This window comes from Trichosurus vulpecula, chromosome 6 (assembly GCF_011100635.1).
Source record: "Trichosurus vulpecula isolate mTriVul1 chromosome 6, mTriVul1.pri, whole genome shotgun sequence".
NCBI lineage: Eukaryota > Metazoa > Chordata > Mammalia > Diprotodontia > Phalangeridae > Trichosurus > Trichosurus vulpecula.
The window spans coordinates 43,666,645-43,684,824 of record NC_050578.1 but is presented as its reverse complement, the minus strand read 5'-3'; the positions used below and the strand labels follow the sequence as shown (position 1 = coordinate 43,684,824).

The window sequence follows — 18,180 nt, the reverse complement described above, 5'->3', positions numbered from 1 at the left end:
ATATTTGTAAAACCCTTAGCGCAGTGCCTGGAACATAGTAGGCACTTAATAAGTGTTTATTTCCCTCCTTCCTACTGCTATTGTATAGGAAATTGAACAGCTGGAAATTAATCATCACAAATAAGGGTGATCAAAATTACTTAGAAACTACCTTAGTCAGAAAACATTGCCAGTTAGAAATAGCAGCCAAGGACATTCATTCACAGTCATTTATAATTTCAGAAACCCTCAGTTTCCACTAAGCTACCATCAGATTGGCAAAGATGACAAAAAAGAAAAATCGTAAATATTGGAAGTGCTATGGGAGGAAAGGCACAATAAGTGGAGCACACTAGAAATTGCTCCAGCTGTCCTGGAAAGCAATTTGGGAAAATATCCCCAAAGTCTTTCAACTAAGCATATATTGTGAGGCATATACCCCAAAGAATTCAAAGACAGAGAAAGAATCCCTTTGTACAAAAATATTTATAGGAGCACTTTTTGTTAACAAAGAATTATAAACAATGTAGCCAACCATCATTTGAGTGAATGGCTGAACACAGTGTGTCATGTTAATGAAATAGAATATTACTGTACCATAGAAGTAAGGAATTAAGGTTGCGTTGGAACGGTGCATGATGTATATAAATGGGCCACAACATAAAGCCAAAGAAAAATTATTAAAAAAGCAAAGGGTGTCAACAGAGAGATGTGTAATAGGAAAAGGAGATGGACGTCATGAAGAGTGAGGGATATTTGATGGACAGCCTGCGTGTATTCCCTCAGTATCCACAGAAGCTCAAGAGGAAAGCTCAGAAGGAAGGTCCTTCTGCACACTTAGCTTTGAGGATTTGTGGGAGGACTTTCACAAATTTCTCTAGGGCCTGAAAGGAATGGGTTGGTTGTGAGCAGCCCAATAAATCTATGTCAATGAGGTCAGTTAGTTACTCAGTATGTATTAAATACTTAGTATGTACTAAACTCTAAGGATACAAACACAAAAGTGAAATAATCCTTGCCCTAAAGGAGCTTAACTTGAGAGATTTCATAGCTCTATTGAAATGTTATGAGAAAACTTTTTGCCAGCCATTTTCCCAACTATTTATTAATAAAGCATTTCCCCTAGTTTTGATTAGCTGCAGGTTTACCAAAAATAAATCTAGTATGTTTGGTCTCTTATCTGGAGTGTCAACCATTGAGTTTTACAACTATTTTCTTTCTTTCTTTCTTTATTTTGCCTTATAGCTGGTAGCTTTGAGAGGAGGGGAGCATTACAAATATTTTGAAGTCAAGTCCACACAGTAATCTCTTTTATATGACTTAATCCATTCCCATGAAAGAATCCACTGATATTTTTTTTACTGATATTGCACTAAATCTGTAAGTTCATTTAGAAAGCCTTATCATTTGCCACATTGATCTGTTTTATTGAACCAGTCATAAACATTAAATTTCTTGCCAATTTAAATCTTTATTGCTGTCATTTCAGCTTTATACTTAAGTTTGTCTATTACTTTTAGTTACAGTTTCTTTTTATACTTTTATTGGTAATACAAAAATGCTGAAGATTCTGTAAGTGTATCTTGTAACCCACAACCCGGTGACATTTATTGTCTCATTTTTTCTTTTAAGAATAAAGAATTTCCAGGGGGGAAAAATTGCTATCTTCATATTGCATTTCTAACATATTTCCTAAATTATTTTTGTTTTCTTATTGCAGTTGTTAGCATTTCTAATACTATATCAAATGTAAGTGAAGAATGATTACACTTGTTGTACCTCCTTTTTTAGTAGTGAGGCTACTAGTGTTTCTCCGTCATTTCCCTTTAGCTCTAGGTTTCAAGTTGATACTTCTCTTCCTGTTCTTCTTAGTATTTTTAATTTTGAACTGATGTTGCGTTTTTATCAAAGATCTCTTCAGCAAAGGACAAAATAGTGCCATCAGAGCATTCCCTAAATATTCCCTACATTTTATTTGGTGTCAAGAGGTAAAACCACAATATTTATTTTACTTATCAGTATTTTGTATTTTTTGATTCATTTTCATTAATGAGATTAGCCTAAAATTTTAAAAATGTTTTATGGGTTTTAAAATCAGGGCCATATTTCCTTGATAAAAATAATTGAGTATCATGCAATATCTTTATAATATTTAGTAACTGCCAAAATAGTATAGGAATTATTTGTTCTTTGATGGTTGGAAAAATTCTCCTACAAATTGAGCAGGGCTCTATGCTTTTTTTTTAAGGATAATTCATTGATACATTCAGTTACTTCCTCAGAAATTGGTCTCTTTCACAGAATCAAAGAATTTCAGTGTCCCTGTCTCTGGTCTTCTACCACCACCACCCCTCCCATTGCTGAATATTCCTAGGAAGCATTTGTCTGACTTTTGCTTGAAGAACTTTATAGTGAAAGGGAGCTCACTCCCTCCAAAGGCAGATTCTTCCATTTCATAGTTCTGATTGTTACATTTTTCTTGTATCAGGCCATAGCATGCCACATAATTGAACACAGTCCAGATGTGAGCTGATCAGGGCAGAGTGGCTGAAATTGGACTGCCCCCTCCTCAGTCACAAATGTGTCTCTCTGAATGGGCTGTAAGATCTAATTGCCTTTTTTGGCTAGTAAATTACAAAATGAACCCAGAGTTTCTCTGTGAAGCAAGGGGATCTGATTGTGTTATATGGGTGATTCATGGAACCCCAGCAACGGAAAATGAGGACCAACCAAAAGGCTTTGGAAAAGCATGTCACTGACTACATCTTGTTGATAAAAATAAGATGAGAAATGTTGTCAAATGCTTTATTAAAATGTAGGTAAGTTATTTTTATAATGTTCACCTGATGTATCAAGCTGGTAATCCTGTCAAAAGTAGTCAGTCACGCAGATCCTGTTGCAGCTTCTGCTTTCCCAAGTTTCTGGGTTTTCACAATATTTAAAGTCAAACAAACACATGAGCCTATGTGCAGTGTGCTCATTTGATAGATTCCATTTTGTTTCAGTTCTTGACAATTGACCAATAGTTGCCCATCTGTACCTGTCTTGTTCTACAGCAACTCTCAAAAATTTTCAGATGATTTTGTATTTACTTAATGCCGTATCTCTGAAAACAGGGATTTTCAGTTGACACTTTCGATCTATCCTACAGAAGAAAATATTGGTCAATAGCCTTTGGTTGTTATCTAGCATCACTTTTATCCACTTTTATTTCTTAATCTTTTTCTTTTCCCTAATTTACACTCCCAAGGCTTTGTGGTCTGTAGGTTTCCTGACTGGCCTCATTATATCCTGTATAACTGTTCTGCTTTTGTGTCCTGTTACCTGGCTTAATATCTTTTTGTGTCTCTTAAAAATGTAAATTTTAAAGAGGTCTTTCTATGTTCTTGTTGTTCTGTTAGCTGCTTCTACTTTTCCTTTTTGGAGTTTCTCTTTATAACTGGACCTTTCATAATTTCTTGTGTTTTAAGTGAAACTAAAGGCTTTACTTAACAAAGTAATACGAAAGTTATACTTATATACCTCAATCTGTTAAATACCAATACATATTATCTAAAACTATTAGGCAGATTATTATTTTCTTCCATTGATTTCCAGTAGTCTAAACCAAACAATTTCATACTTGAGACCTTCTTTTGGGCTGACTTCCTCTTTAGAATTTAAGTCCTTGATAGCCTACTTACATTGCCTCTTTATCCTACCAATACTTTACTCTCTTCTCAAATTAACAGAACTTTCAGGTGCCAACATCCATCAGAATGGCAAAAAAATAAAATTCTGTGATGGCTGGGTAAAGGTTAATAGGCAAACCTATTAACCTTTCTTAATGTATAGGTAAAATATGATGGTGTGCCACCTGAAGGGCAAAATATATGGGATAGCTAGGCTGGGCTCTTTAGATATGGATCTAACTAGATAAGTAACTTGCCCAAGGCCTACTAGTCAGAGCTAACCAGAAGTTACTTTTGGAATTTGAGGCAAGCTAGGTCAAAGATCCTTGTCCTCAATCCTTTAAGTTTTGTGAGTTTTTTTAATAAGCAGTTTACATTGAGTGCCATCTCTGGACATTTCCCAAGTATAAATTTCATTGACCGAGGGATTTGGGGTAATATGCAAGATTCCACTGACTTTAAAAATTTAGGTATATTAGCTTGATGACCTTGAATCCCTCAATGCATGGGAAAGTAGTTTTAAGCTTTTTTTGTGGCCACTGGAAACTTGGAAGTCATATTTGCAATTATGCCTAAGGTAAATTGGATTTTTTATAGAAGTTTGAGCTGCAAAAATTGATTTCCTTGCTACTCTTAGGTACAATAGTAGCTTCATTTTTATGAATTTTTTTACCCCTTAGATGTTGATATATCACTTCTTGTATCATTTAACAAAATGAAGAAATTGACAACTGATGGAAAACTGATAGCCAGAGCCTTGAAGAGTTCATCAGTTGTAGAGGTGAGTATATTTAGCTTCCTGGTAACCAAAATTTCCTTAGCCCTCTATTCATGAGCAGTTTTAACAAGGTTTTTTCTACCCCACCCCCCACCTTCGCTCCCCTTCAAGTTGGATTTGGAAGGTACAAGAGTAAGAAGGCGCCAGCCACTGGGTGAGAAGCCAAAAGATGTGGATGACCGAACTGTATATGTGGTAAGGTTTATATACAATTCTGAGGTTATGTGAAGACAAGGGGGTCACCTATCGGGTCTTTAGTGTTGAGAATTTAGTGAGACCCTAGACTTAAAATGGTTATGGCTGCAGATCTTGTCCCTCTTGTTTTCTTCCTTCTCCTGCCCCCTTCCCCAGCTTCCCTCCACATCCACTGTCAAGCTATCTCCTGGTAAATACCTCTAGCACTGGGGTGGGGGAAGTGCAGGATTTGTTTCTCCCTTGCCATCTGTAAAGAATTGATGCAGTTTTGTATGTCAGATTTCTTTAATTTTACCTACATGTGTTTCTTAGGAATTGCTTCCCAAAAATGTCAATCATAGTTGGATTGAAAGAGTATTTGGAAAATGTGGGAATGTTGTTTACATCAGCATTCCTCATTACAAGTCTACTGGAGATCCAAAAGGATTTGCATTTGTGGAATTTGAAACAAAAGAACAAGCAGACAAAGCTATAGAGGTAGGTGGTCAATACTGAGGTGAACTACCCCCACCCCCACAATGAGATGAGGGAGAAAGGGATTCGGGCAGAGGCATAGGTCATTTTACAACTTAAGAAACCAAATTTTAAAATAACAGATACTAACTTGACTAATTTCCTACTTGTTTAAGTTTTTAAATAATCCACCAGAGGAAGCACCAAGAAAACCTGGAATGTTTCCAAAGACAGTGAAAAATAAACCTATTCCTGCCCTTAATACCAGTATCTGTAGAGCTGCTGGTAGGTCTCATTTTTCATATTTGGTTTTTAATTTAAAGTTTGTCATGTTTCCACATTTAATGATGTGATTTGTATACAGAGGAAAAGAAGAAAAAAAAGAAAAAGAAATCACGAATAAAAAAGGAAGGTGCTCAGGCAGCAGTAGAAATGAAGGAAACAAATACAGACACCCCTGATGAACATGATGAACATTTAAGCAAGCTTAAAAGGCACAGGACAACGTCAGAGGGCTCAGAAGTGGGTAGTTCAGATATCCAAAGGCCACCTTGTAAGAAAGAAAAGAAAAAAAAGGAACGATCTGACGTGTTGGGTTTACCTGAAGAAACCAGAGGAGGGAAGAGGAAGAGAAATAGTTCTGGAGATGTGGATACATTGATACCAAGTTCAAAAGTCAAGAAAAGCTCTCTTAAGGAAGAAAGTGCTAAAGATGAGCATCAAAAAGTTGAAATGCCAAAGGATTGTAAAGGTAGAAGAAAACAAGCCATTTTTGCATGCTGTTAAGGACAAAAGGTGGAAATAGTTTCATAATTAATCACATCTTTTCCTTTAGACCTAGAAGTTTCTACTGAAGAGGAGAAAGATGCTGTTGATATGAAAGATGGATCCCTTTTAAAATCAAAAAGAAAGCACAAGAAAAAGCATAAAGAAAGACACAAAATGGGAGAGGAGGTCATACCACTGAGAGTATTATCCAAGTATGTTACTAAATAATGACTTCCTTTGTTTTAGTTATCTATTGTTTTATTAAGCTAGACACATACATCTGTATCCACATAGGTAAGGCATTCTCATTGGGACTGAAATAAAGTCTATATTTAGGTTAAACTTTTAAATGTCTTCCAGGCCATCACCATTGCTAAAGTGCAATTCCCGCTTACATATAACAGAGTTGCATGTTAGCAACAGTAGTGGCCTGTAGCCAAAGAAATTTCGTAGCCCAGATGGGAAAAAAATCCCAACAATAGGTAAATAAAACTTAAAACAGTTCCTTAAGCTGTTAGGATTCACCACAACTAAAACACAGAAGCACTTAATTATTTGCACAAATAGGTCAGAAAAATTATCTTTCAAATATACATTTAAATTATCTAACAGGAAAAGTAAGACTCACCATCACTAAAACATGGAAGCACTTACTTTTTTAGAAACAAAGCAAGTAAATCCACGTTTAAGTGGTGGGGAGTCCTGAAAAATAGTTTTAGAAACGCAATACCAGTTCTTCTCTTAAGACCTCATCCTGCAAAAGTGAGAAAATTTTTTAACTTCAGGTGATAGAAATTATGCAGAATCAACATTAGCTTAAAATGTGCCAATTTGGAATCCCCTCCACTGAAACATGGAAGCACTTACTTTTTTATTACGTAGCAGGTACCCCCATGTTAAAGCAGAGAGGATTCCTTGCCAGAAAGTTGACATACAAAGACAGCATTAAAACAATTCAGGGAATCAAGCCATCCGGAATTCAGGGAATGAGAGCAGGATTCACTCCTACCAAAACATGGAAGCACTTACTTTTTTAATCACAGAAAGTACCTCCATGTTAAAGTAGAAGGGGTCCCAAAAACTCCTTGAAGTTCTTTAGCAGGCGTAGTAGGTTGGCAGGGCAGAATGTTTAGTGGATCTACCATACCTTCATAGGAGAAGGCTTTCTTTACCTTCCTGGGCTTCCTCTTCCTCTTCAGTGTGTGTCAAAGACTCTAGCTCCCCCTACTTCTCTATTTATACCATTCTTAACTCTGGAGTTCCTTTTGCCTTTTTATCTCAAAGAATCATTACACGAGTCTTTTGTTATTTTAATGTATCTGCTCTCTGGGAATGTATGATCCGGGGTGGATCTGGATGCTTTTTTTTTTTTTTTTTTTGAAGTATACAGTTGTCAATGTTAACTGCTAAAACCATTACCAAAAGATATCCTCCTCTTTAAAAATCTCCTATCTACTTGTTTGATGGCACAGATTAGGGTAACAATGAGTGATCTCACAGTGACCGAATGGTCATTGTGTTTCTATCTAGCAAAACTGGAACTGTTTGCAGAAACATCTACATGTTAAATGTATGTAAATATATAAATTGCTTCCATTGGGTGTTTTTTCTCTTTAGTAATTCCTTTTGATGCTAGTAAATACTAAGGAATGCTATCACTTAAATTTGTGGGGGAGGGAAACCCAAAAACAAAGCTTTGAAAACTTTAATCTGATTTTTGTTCTAGAAAAAATTATTTCTCTGATTAATGAGTTAATCCCAGAATTTATTTCCAAAAATCCATATTTGAGAAGCGTGCCTAAGAAGATCCCTGGGGAACTAAAAATACTGCATTTTTTATAGTTGTTTTAGTGGGGTGCTGTTTACTTGTTTGCTGGGTTTGCTCCAAACCGGGGAGATCATTAAAGAATATGCATGTTCTTTTGACATTAGCTGACAACAGTGTTTCATTCATTTTTCTTCCTTTACAGGAGTGAATGGATGGAATTGAAAAAAGAATATTTGGCTCTGCAGAAAGCCAGCATGGCTTCTTTAAAAAAAACAATATCCCAAATAAAGTCTGAGAATTTAGGGCAAACGGACGCAGACCCTGGAATAAAAAATGGCCATGGTAAAGGCAGTGTGATGGCTTTTATAATTTACATATCCTTTTATTTAAATTTTATTAGCCTATTTGTAGATATGCCTCATAAATAAAAACATTATGGCTAATATAATTTTCTTTAACCCATTTAATTTATAAATATTTGTCAGGGAAATAGATTTTCAGATATTTAATAAGTGCAGACTGGTTCTCAGTAAATAATTGTATCTGAATATTTTATTTTGGAATGCTGTGTAGAAACTGAGTCCTGTGTATTTGCAGGCTTTTTTTCTAAAAATTTTTGTTGGCTGTAAACTTAACTCTTCAAGCAGTGATATTTTATGATCTTTTAGTTTTGGTCTCCTTACTCCCTCCATTTTTCAGTTTTCAATTTCAAGTTCACTGTGTGTAGTGAGATTTTTGTCTAACTAGTCCAGTTTATCATTTCTTGTTTGGACCAAATCGTCATCCACCTAATGTTAATCAGCATATTTTGGAGCTCATATACTCAGTGAAATTTATGTGCTAGGTGCTCTGTACGTTGGTCTGCACAGTTAAGTGCAGGAAGGGCCTAAACATTAACATCACTTTTCTGTGACTCAATCAAGCCACTGTAACAAAGGACTTGAGAATACTTCGGTCTCTCTTAGAATATTCCAAAGAGAAAATACAATCTCAGTTGTAATTTTGTCCTCACTAAGTGAGGAAAGAGTATGTTATGATAAAGCTCTAGTGAATTCTACCATTTGGGGACCCCTTAGATAATATTTTCTATTCCAAATAACTTCATGCAGATGAATTAAATGAGTTTTTATTTTTGCAGTAATGGGAGTACATATGACTACCATTGTAAAATAATCATCTTTAGTTTGATTTTTTTTTTAACGCATTATCATTAAATAACTTTTAGGTAATTTTAAAAAATCTGAATGTGTAATTCCTGAGACTTTTCTCCACTTAAGTTTTATATTTTCTTTGAAATCTTTAAAAGCTTTTCACTCTTTTCCAATCTTGAAAATTAACACTTGGTGTTTCTTTTTCCCCCACACTTGGTGTTTTTTTCACTGACCCAAAAATAGGTCATCATGGCTAGGGATTATGAAATTCTGGAGCAACATTCATTTAGAAATAGTGATAAATTTAATCATTACTGCGACCAACAAAAGAAATCCTTGTATTTGCCGTGATAATTTGGCGTTACATTTTTCCTTTGTCAGACTTGTTACCTGTGAAATTTTTTTTGTCTTTTTCCTTTCCAAATTAACAGCAAGCAGTGAAGACTGTCAGCCCCCTGAGAAGGTTAACACAATGGGACCCCAGTTTGTAAGTGGAGTGATTGTGAAGATCATTAGCACAGAGCCCTTGCCAAGCAGGAAACACCTCCGGGTAAGGCTTTGAGCCTTCTGGTTAACCGTCACCTTTCCCTGGAATAACTGTACTGCCCCGGGAAAATATGCAAAACTATTTAGACTAATCAAATTGGAATTTCTCCTTTGGTAGAAGTTGTGCTTAAGTTTTCTCTTTGTTGGTAAATGGTAAACTTGGCCCAAAGCCTTCGAGAAGTCACTTCTTTTGGTTGCATTATAAACTTTTTTTTTAACTTTTTAAATCTTTGAGTTAAAGCTTTAAGTGGTTTACTGACTGATTTGAAAGTCAACTTCCAACTTTTACTATTTCAAATTAAGTAGAATTGTGGGAAGATTTAAAAAAGCATTAGGATTATATACATTTAATCATTTTAATTGAAGTGAAAGTTGATGACTCCCTTGTAGTGGAATAATTTTATGCTTGACTAAAAACTTAAAATTAAGTTAAATTGTTTTATTAAAATTTAAAAGACTATAAAATGTTTTAGATTTTATTAATGTAAGATTTTTCCCCCATTAAAACATGCCTTTTCAGAAGAACTTCCACACAGTTTTTTTAAAGCTTGATCAGAATTTTACTAATCTGAAACTTCTAAGTAATGTGAAATTTTCTTAATGTTTACAGTTTCAGTGGACATTTAGGAGAAAGAATTTTGAAGTATGTTTATACTTCATATTTGTTAAACTTCAGAACATTTAATTTTCATTTGTTTTCAAGCAGCTGAAGCTGCTGAAGAGAAGATATTTTAAAGAAATCAATTTATTCATATGTTTTTTGACAGCTAGATTGTAAAGTAAAATGTGATGGTTGAGACAGTAAGGCTAGCTGATAAATGGGTCCTTAAAGCTCTAAAATTCTGTGATTCTGTGATTTTTTTTTTCTAGCAATGATGATGGATTTTTACTAAGCAATCTTTGCTATGCTACTTTTGCCTAATTCCTTCATTAATGTCTGTTTACAGTATAGCTTTTTCAAGGGATGACTATTTAGGGGCTCTTTGTAAATAATGTAGTGTTTAATTAATGTTGAATTAAATTGATTAAACCCTTCCTGTCCCCCGGCAATTGACCCAGAAAGAACAACCTTGACCTCATTAACACCAAGTTCTGATTCAGCTTGGCCAGACTGAGACTGACTATTCCACAAATATTTATTAAGTACCTACTGAGTGCCAGACACTTTAAATTTTCAGGACAGAAATTAGTAGTAAAGATTGCAAATAAGAAACTAATTCAAAGAAAATGTATCAAGTAAAAATAGAAAAAAATGAACACTGGTTTTCAAGTATATAAAAAGCCTTAGGCAAAAGAAGTTGGAAACTTTGATCCTAGTAATAGTTTCCTTATGTTTATCAATTAAAAGATTATAAAATCCCAACAGCATTAATTTACCATCACCTGATTTACAAAAAGTGAAAACCTCTTCAGCATAATGCCTCCTATCACTTAAAGTTTGGCTACTATTTACTTTTTAGTTCAAAGTGAAGTGTTGTAACTCCAGTACCATTGAAATAATTTAAAAATGAATTCCCCAATTTCTGAGATGTATTTTTAAAAAAAAAAAAAAAAGAACTACATGTCCTGACTTGGTCCTTCATTTTAAAAAGTATTAACCAGAAAAAAATGTTTTTCTCCCATGTTTTAATATCAACCAAGTTTCTTTGAGTATTTTTTGGAACCTACAATTATCTTATAGCCAAAACTTACCTCAAAGTTAAGGAGGGAGGGGAATTAAAAGAAGATTCCTTTTTCTATTGAGTAGCTCCAATTATTTTCTTTTAATTTTATGGATGGGACTTGGAGAATTAAGAGTAGTGTCACATTCCTGCATAAGAGGATTGTCTTTGTAGAACCTGCTGTGACCAAAATCGATTAGAAATACAGGATCTTAGTTAATTTCCCCTCACAGCAGGTTTTTACAGGTAAACTTTTCAGTGTTTGTGACTGAGACTATTGGTCTTGGTTGTTTAGAAGAATTTACTTAGGGTTTGATAGAAACTAGTGAGAGACTATAGACCATGTGCCCATGAAGCATGTGTCCATCAGAATATTATATTTCAAAAAAATTTTAAAAACTCTTTTTCTTTGCAGTTTATAATGCTTGAAAACATTAAGTTTACTTAAAGTGACTTGTGTTTTTAAAAAGGTTTATAAGAGCAAATTGCCTCCCCAATGTATTTTTTTTTTTGATGGTGGGGAGGGGATTACCTTTAAAAGTTAATTTGCCGCTTTTTAAAGTTAGCTCTCAGATTTTATGTAGCATTAGAATCCTACCCCTTTATACCTCTCTTCTGAAATCTTCACATTCCTTTAGCCCTTTAGGAATTTGAAGTGATGTATAGATACAATCTCAGCTTAAATTGTAGGGGTGTGGTTGTTAATAGAAAATAAATGAAACCAGCCTATTAAATATTTCTTTTTCTGGTTTCCTTTTATTAACGTTTTTACCTGCTCTAGTAGAAATACTTGATTCTTATCCTACACTTTATACTGAATCATCATACTAATTTTGGAATTTTTAAAAAAGTGTTCCATATTTATATTTAATTTTTGGTAAAGAATAAGGTACGAGTAATAAATGTGTTTATATAAATTACCTTTCATTCTGTTTTTCTCCTGAACTCTGCAGGAAACCTTGGTAGTAATATCTGAAGTTGTTTATGTTGATGTGCTAGAAGGAGATACAGAGTGCCATGTTAGATTTAAAACTCCAGAGGATGCTCAAGCAGTAATCAAAGCGCATGCAGAAATTAAAAAGAAATATAATTGGAAATTTGAGATCCTCACTGGTAAGATTTTCAATGGCAGGAAATGTTAAATTGCTAAAAATTTCTTAAAATTGGACAAACATGACAAGAGATAGGGCTGTCTTTGAGTTTTTGAATGGCATACAGTCTTTGTGAGGCTGCCCACCAGCCTCCTTGTCCTATGCATAATGAAAATTGGACTACATCACTTTTTGTGTTTGCACATTTTCCATTCTTGTTCTCTTGTTTTTTGGTGCTGGTGCTGCTGGTGGTGGTAGTGGTGCCAGTCCAGTCTACAGACAAACAAGGAGATAGCAGACACAAATGTTTGTTAAGATTTTTAAAGAATTGGAGTACACTACATGAGAGGGTATAAAGGTCTCTGGACTATGATTGTATTCCCAATAATCATCATTTATTTGTTCAACTTTCACTAATTCTGGGGAGTTTGTTATTTTGAATTCAAACCTGCACAGTACTTTGGGTAAGTTCACTTCCCTTTTACAGGTGAAGTTAGAGCTTGACTTTTTCACCCCATAATTTGACTATTTAAAAATTGTTTTAAAATCCTAATTTATTCTCGTTATGTCTAATTAATCAGTTGTTCATATTTCTTGTTTTACAGGTGACCATGAACAGAGATACTGGCAGAAAATTTTAGTAGATAGACAGGCTAAGCTTAATCAGCCCCGTGAAAAGAAAAGAGGAACAGAGAAGGTAAACAGAATTACATCTACCTTTCCTTTTGCTTTCATAACAGGTAACATGTAAACATGTAACATGTTTAAAAGTGTTCCTTGGTAGATTTTTTTCTTCTCAATTTTATATAACTTAGCCACATTTTACCACAGTCCATGTAATTCCCTAGACTGTACTGTTTTGTTTGCCTAGTCAAATCAAGTCAACAAACATTTATTAAGGGCCTGGCCTACAGTTAGTTCCAGGCACTGTACTAAGCATTGGGGATGCAAAGAAAGGGAAAAACAACACAATCCCTACCCTCAAGGCGCTCACAGTCTAATGAGGAAGGCAACTTGCAAACAACCATGTACAAATGATATATATAAAACTTGAATTAAAACTAGTTTGCCCCTCACCAAGGTAAATACCTTTGGTATTTCTCTGTTTCTAATGTACTTTGTATTCTGAGTTAAGCAGTCTTGATTTCTGGCTCCTTGTGTGTTAAAGTTTAATGAAAAACTATTATTTGAAGAATGTCTTAAAGGTAAAATCACAATGTATTTAGAGCAGTTTATAAAGATATGAGGCTTCACAGATAAGATTGAGAAACCTTATGCATACTATGCCTCCTAGTAATGGCAGTTTTATCGCTTTGGGGAGGATTATTGTTTTAAACCTGGAGATACAATCAAGATCTTCAAAAAATTAAATGACTTAAAAATAAATCACTTATTGCATTTTTCTTAACCTTTGAGTGGTATGAGTTAATTTAGAAAAAGGAAAATCATTATTGTCAATTGGGTTATGCTTAATTTTTGCTGGTTACTATTAACAAAAATAGTAGGACAGTCTTTTTTTGATGCTGTTTGGGAAAAAAATAGTTCTCATCACAGGCTTGTAATATACATGATTTAAATCAGACGTGCATTTATTGAGTGCCTAGACTAAGTGCAAAGGTATGATTGAGAAACAAAGACTCTTCCCCCACCCCTACACCACCCCCAAATATAAAGAAACCTGTCCCTTGGGGAAAATAATGTGTTCACATAGAAACAAAATTTTAAGGAAACTAGGTAAGCAAAGAGGTGGAGTTAGAAGGAGCATGTTCCAGGCCTATATCAGCTACATTAAAATTTGAGAGAAACCTAAGTGGGTCTAAAGGAAAGGGGTTTTCAGAATAGAACTCTAAAAAAGTTTCTCTGGCCAATCTGGAGGACTTATCGTGTCATATAGAAATTATAGAGCCAAAGAAATACATTTCTTAAGGATTAGAAACAAGTCTGTTTGCGTTTATTTGCCCTTAAGTTTTGAGAGAGTCTTGATGAGTGACTAATTTGTCCACTCATTTAGCAGAGTAAATAGAACACAAGGGACCAACCATTCTCCTGCTCTAGTGGAATTTAGAGCTAGGAAAAGATCAAAGCTCTTTAACATAATCAAATAGAAATTTAGCATGCATTTTTTTTTTTGGCCTCGGGTAGCATGTGAGAAACAATACTGGTTAATATTTCATGCTAGTATAAACAGTATTTGTGCAATATATTATTGATTTTCTAATGTAAAAAAAACTACCTTTAATCAGGATGCTTCAGAGGCTGTAAAGAGATTCTTTGGGGTTTCTGTCTGATTCTTCTGATTGTGGAAGAACTTGGGTTAATTAATTGTTTTCCTGAATGGAAATCTCAATAGTCAGTGTGTGAGGACTTACTTGTTTCTTCCTGGAGATACTCAGTTCAGAGAAGTGTTCATGTCAAAGCCTATTTGAGACTATTTAAATGCTAAAACATTAATCCAAGAATATATCACTGCCTGGAAGTATTTGTTTAATCCTCTCCTCTAAATGTTCAGAAAATGACTTAAGAAGTAGTTTGTCTCTAAAAGGGGAGCTGGTGGGAGGAGATACAAAGATGTTACTTAAATAGATTTGAATAAAGGCCAGAAAATGTATGTGGAGTGAGAAATGCCACGAACATTGAGTCAGGATACTATGAAAAGTGATATCTTTGTATTCTATCCTTGTTATTTTACTGACTTGAATTATGTCACAGTGTGTAATTTGTCATGAAGTGTAGCAGCCATGCTGTGATTAGTGAGAAAGATCTGAGAACACAGACTGGATGATAATGCTGGCTGGGTAATAACACTGGAATCTCACAGCTTTGCCTCCAAAGTAGATTAGTACTTTTGAACATGAGAGAAGTAGTTGCTGGTGATACTGGCATTCAGTTCTCATTTTTTTAAAACAGAAAAATTCATAAATTAATCACTGCCAGAAGTTTGCCCTAAACAACTGATTTAACTCTATAAATGTATGATGAATACCCTAATCTCGGTGAGAGAACCAAAGCACTGATAAAAATGAAGCAGGTTCAAATTAAAATCATTTTTTAAGTATAAAAAAATCATAGTATTATATTTGGTCATGTCTTTTCTATCTGATTTTTATGACACCCTATAGAGAGTAATAAAGATAACTTGTGTTTTTCTCTTGCATAACGATGTAGAAGAAATTTTCCACAACTCAATAGTGAAGTTAGAATCCCCATTATACTGACGAGGAGGCTAAGGCTGAAAGGTTAAAGTTTGATCTTGAATCCAAAACTTCTAACTCCAGTTTTCTTAAGTCAGTAATCAAATATATTATAGTTTGCAAAATTTAAGTATAAATATTATTTTAATCACTTAATTTCAGCAAATAAATATTAACCGTAATGACACAATGTGCTATATTTGTAGACGCTTTGTTTGTAGTATGACTTTTTGCATTGTGCCTGTATGTAGACACATACATACTTAACCATCACTGGGTGCTTGAGTTCTCCCAACAGGCATAAGTTACTGTAACATCCCATAGATAAAGTTCATAGCCAATGGGCCAAATCCAGTGAATAACATTAGAAAGATATCATGGCCTAGTGAACTAGTTGCCTGCCCCTGAAGCAAGAAGGAATGCATAGGTTCAAGCCCTGTCTGTTATATCTGCAACTTTGAAACCTGAGCCTCTCTACTCCCAAGGCAGCTCTCCTAAGACTATTCGAGGTGAATGACTGATGTGCATCAGTGTTGAAGGAGTTTCAAAATCATAGCTTCCTATACCAGTGAAGTCACAGGTCCAGCCTCACTGCCACCCACAGCCACATTAAGAATCAGCAGTAATGATGAGGCTTTTATACAGCAATTCCATTTTGTTTTTGTTTATTGGAACTACCATATTGGTGACTCATGTATTATAATACGAGTCCTGTTCAAAGTAGGTGCCCAATAAATGTTTGTTGAATCTGTCTTGGAGAATGAAAGGACTTTTTGGTAGTGAGTGGTATAATTTTGTAATAGAAATATATTATAACAATTCCAAAAATAATACTCTATGGGTTCCAATATTTAGAGCTGGATCAGACCTTGGAGATTATAAAGTCTTTCTTTACTAATGAATGAACATGAGAATTTGTATGCATAAAACCTGAATGTTATAGTCAGTTTTCTTCACAATTGTGGCATCTATCAAAACATTCTCTGAGAGTATTTAATTTAGTTGTGTAATAAAAGTGAATTTGAAATTTTTAAATAAATGGCTTAGATCTTTTAAGCTAGGCAATACAATGGGTAGAGCCTAGGCCTGGAGTCAGAAAGTTCTGAATTCAGCTTCATTTACTAGCAGTTTTATGACCTCGGGCAAGTCACCTAATCTCTTTCTGCCTCAGTTTCCTCAACGTTAAAATGGGATTAACGATTAACACTCCCCATGGTTGTTGTGAGGATCAAATGAGACAGTGTTTGTAAATTGCTTAGCACAGTGCTTGGCTAATGGTAGGCACTTAATCAATGCTATTTTTTTCTTCAAAAATAAATTCAGAGTAAAAAAAAATTTTTAAATTAAAGGTAATATGTTAGTCAATCTAAAGTCAAGCTCCAATATTTTTATCTGTATTTTTACTATTTTAAATTGCATAGTCATATACTTCTTAATTGGAGAGCACAAATTAAGTATAAAAGCAAAGAATTATCTTTATAAGCTATTCTAGACTTATTGCAGCATTCATTTAATTAAAACAGTGTATGTAGAAATTGAAAAATCTCTCTGGGCCTCAATTTCCTCACCTGTAAAAGAAAAAAGGAGGGGGAGGGTAATGGAGGGTTGGATTAAATGGTATTTTATGGTTCCTTCCAATTCTAGATCAATAATCCTATGGTATTTCTAATAGATCATTTATAGATAATTCTATTTTGTCAAGCAAAATTCTATTTTGATGCCGTACTTTCCTACATTTTAAAAGGTAATATTAATTACTACCTAGCTAGATCCTCTGGCCTTTGGACATGTAGGGTACTTGTTTATGAATTACTTCTGTGGTGTCAAATTTTACAAGTCTATATCTTAGGATTTATTGTTGGCTAAGCAGAGTGCAATAACAGTGTTCAAAGATTTACTGAATGAAATTAATGATTTTTCCCTTGAGTTGAATTCAACTGATCACAGCTGATTTAAATTTGTATTGTGCATTTGAACATTATTTTCATTTTGGAACATACTCTAATTTCTACCTTCTCTTCTAGTTGATCAACAAAGCTGAAAAAATTAGACTGGCCAAGACTCAACAAGCAAGTCAACACATTAGGTTTTCAGAATATGATTGAAAAGATTTGAATTTTGCTTTACCTTGAGGACTTATAAATTCACTGAATACTTTTACCATTCTTAAGAAATCTGTTTCTGTTTTCTTTTCATCATGGTACTGCAGAATATTGTTTTAAAAGCTTACTTTGAAATAAATTTAACTACTTTAAGCCTATAGATACACTTTTTCATTTGAGTGTTTTTTTATTTAGTGTTTTTAAATAATTTGTGTAAATCAACTGAACAAATGGCAAATTAACAATAAAATGTGTTTTGGGGACTTTAGAATTATATTTTTAAGGAATGTATCTAAATTGAGTTAACAAGTTTTCATGATTACATAACCTAAACATATTTTAATTTTTTAAATTTATTTTGTTTTGACACAACAGTCACTCCCCATCAAATAGCCAAACATATCGAAATACATAGCATATTTCCCCAAAAAAGTTACTTATGAACAGAGGAGATTCCTCCAAAAGGAGGAATGAATTAAAGTCAGTCGTAGCTAGGGAGCCTTGCATGGCTCCCTCCTGGAGCACTGGAATTTGGAAAAGATCTGATAGATCCGGTGAGGAATTTATTCTAAATTCTAAGGCAGTGCCTACAGGGCTGGGCAGAAACTGAACTATTGAAAACAAAGAAAGAAGTGAAGTCAAATTGACATTCTACTTCTTCTCTAATTGAAATTTTATTTGAATACATTGATTATTTTAAGAAAATTCAAATGCTGAGCAATCAGATTGATTACTGTTGGTTAATTCAAATTAATATCTCTGACCATAAAAGAAGTTTGGGGAAAATTCCTTAGTCAATTTCATTGGAAAGGCTTGGATTTTTCTG

At 34.2% G+C, this 18,180-nt stretch overlaps 1 protein-coding gene across 1 annotated transcript in view; it reads left to right on the top strand.

Annotated features, from left to right (window-relative positions):
* Positions 1-17,615, top strand: part of LARP7 (La ribonucleoprotein 7, transcriptional regulator) — a 32,361-nt gene extending 14,746 nt beyond the window's left edge. The window contains exons 3-13 of the mRNA XM_036764844.1: positions 4,331-4,431; positions 4,540-4,623; positions 4,936-5,100; positions 5,253-5,361; positions 5,441-5,827; positions 5,912-6,056; positions 7,815-7,954; positions 9,195-9,313; positions 11,924-12,083; positions 12,667-12,758; positions 17,277-17,615. Coding sequence (XP_036620739.1) covers positions 4,331-4,431; positions 4,540-4,623; positions 4,936-5,100; positions 5,253-5,361; positions 5,441-5,827; positions 5,912-6,056; positions 7,815-7,954; positions 9,195-9,313; positions 11,924-12,083; positions 12,667-12,758; positions 17,277-17,357 — 1,583 coding nt within the window. The 3' untranslated portion in view covers positions 17,358-17,615. The remainder of the gene's footprint in view (positions 1-4,330; positions 4,432-4,539; positions 4,624-4,935; positions 5,101-5,252; positions 5,362-5,440; positions 5,828-5,911; positions 6,057-7,814; positions 7,955-9,194; positions 9,314-11,923; positions 12,084-12,666; positions 12,759-17,276) is intronic.
* Positions 17,616-18,180: the final 565 nt, after the last annotated feature.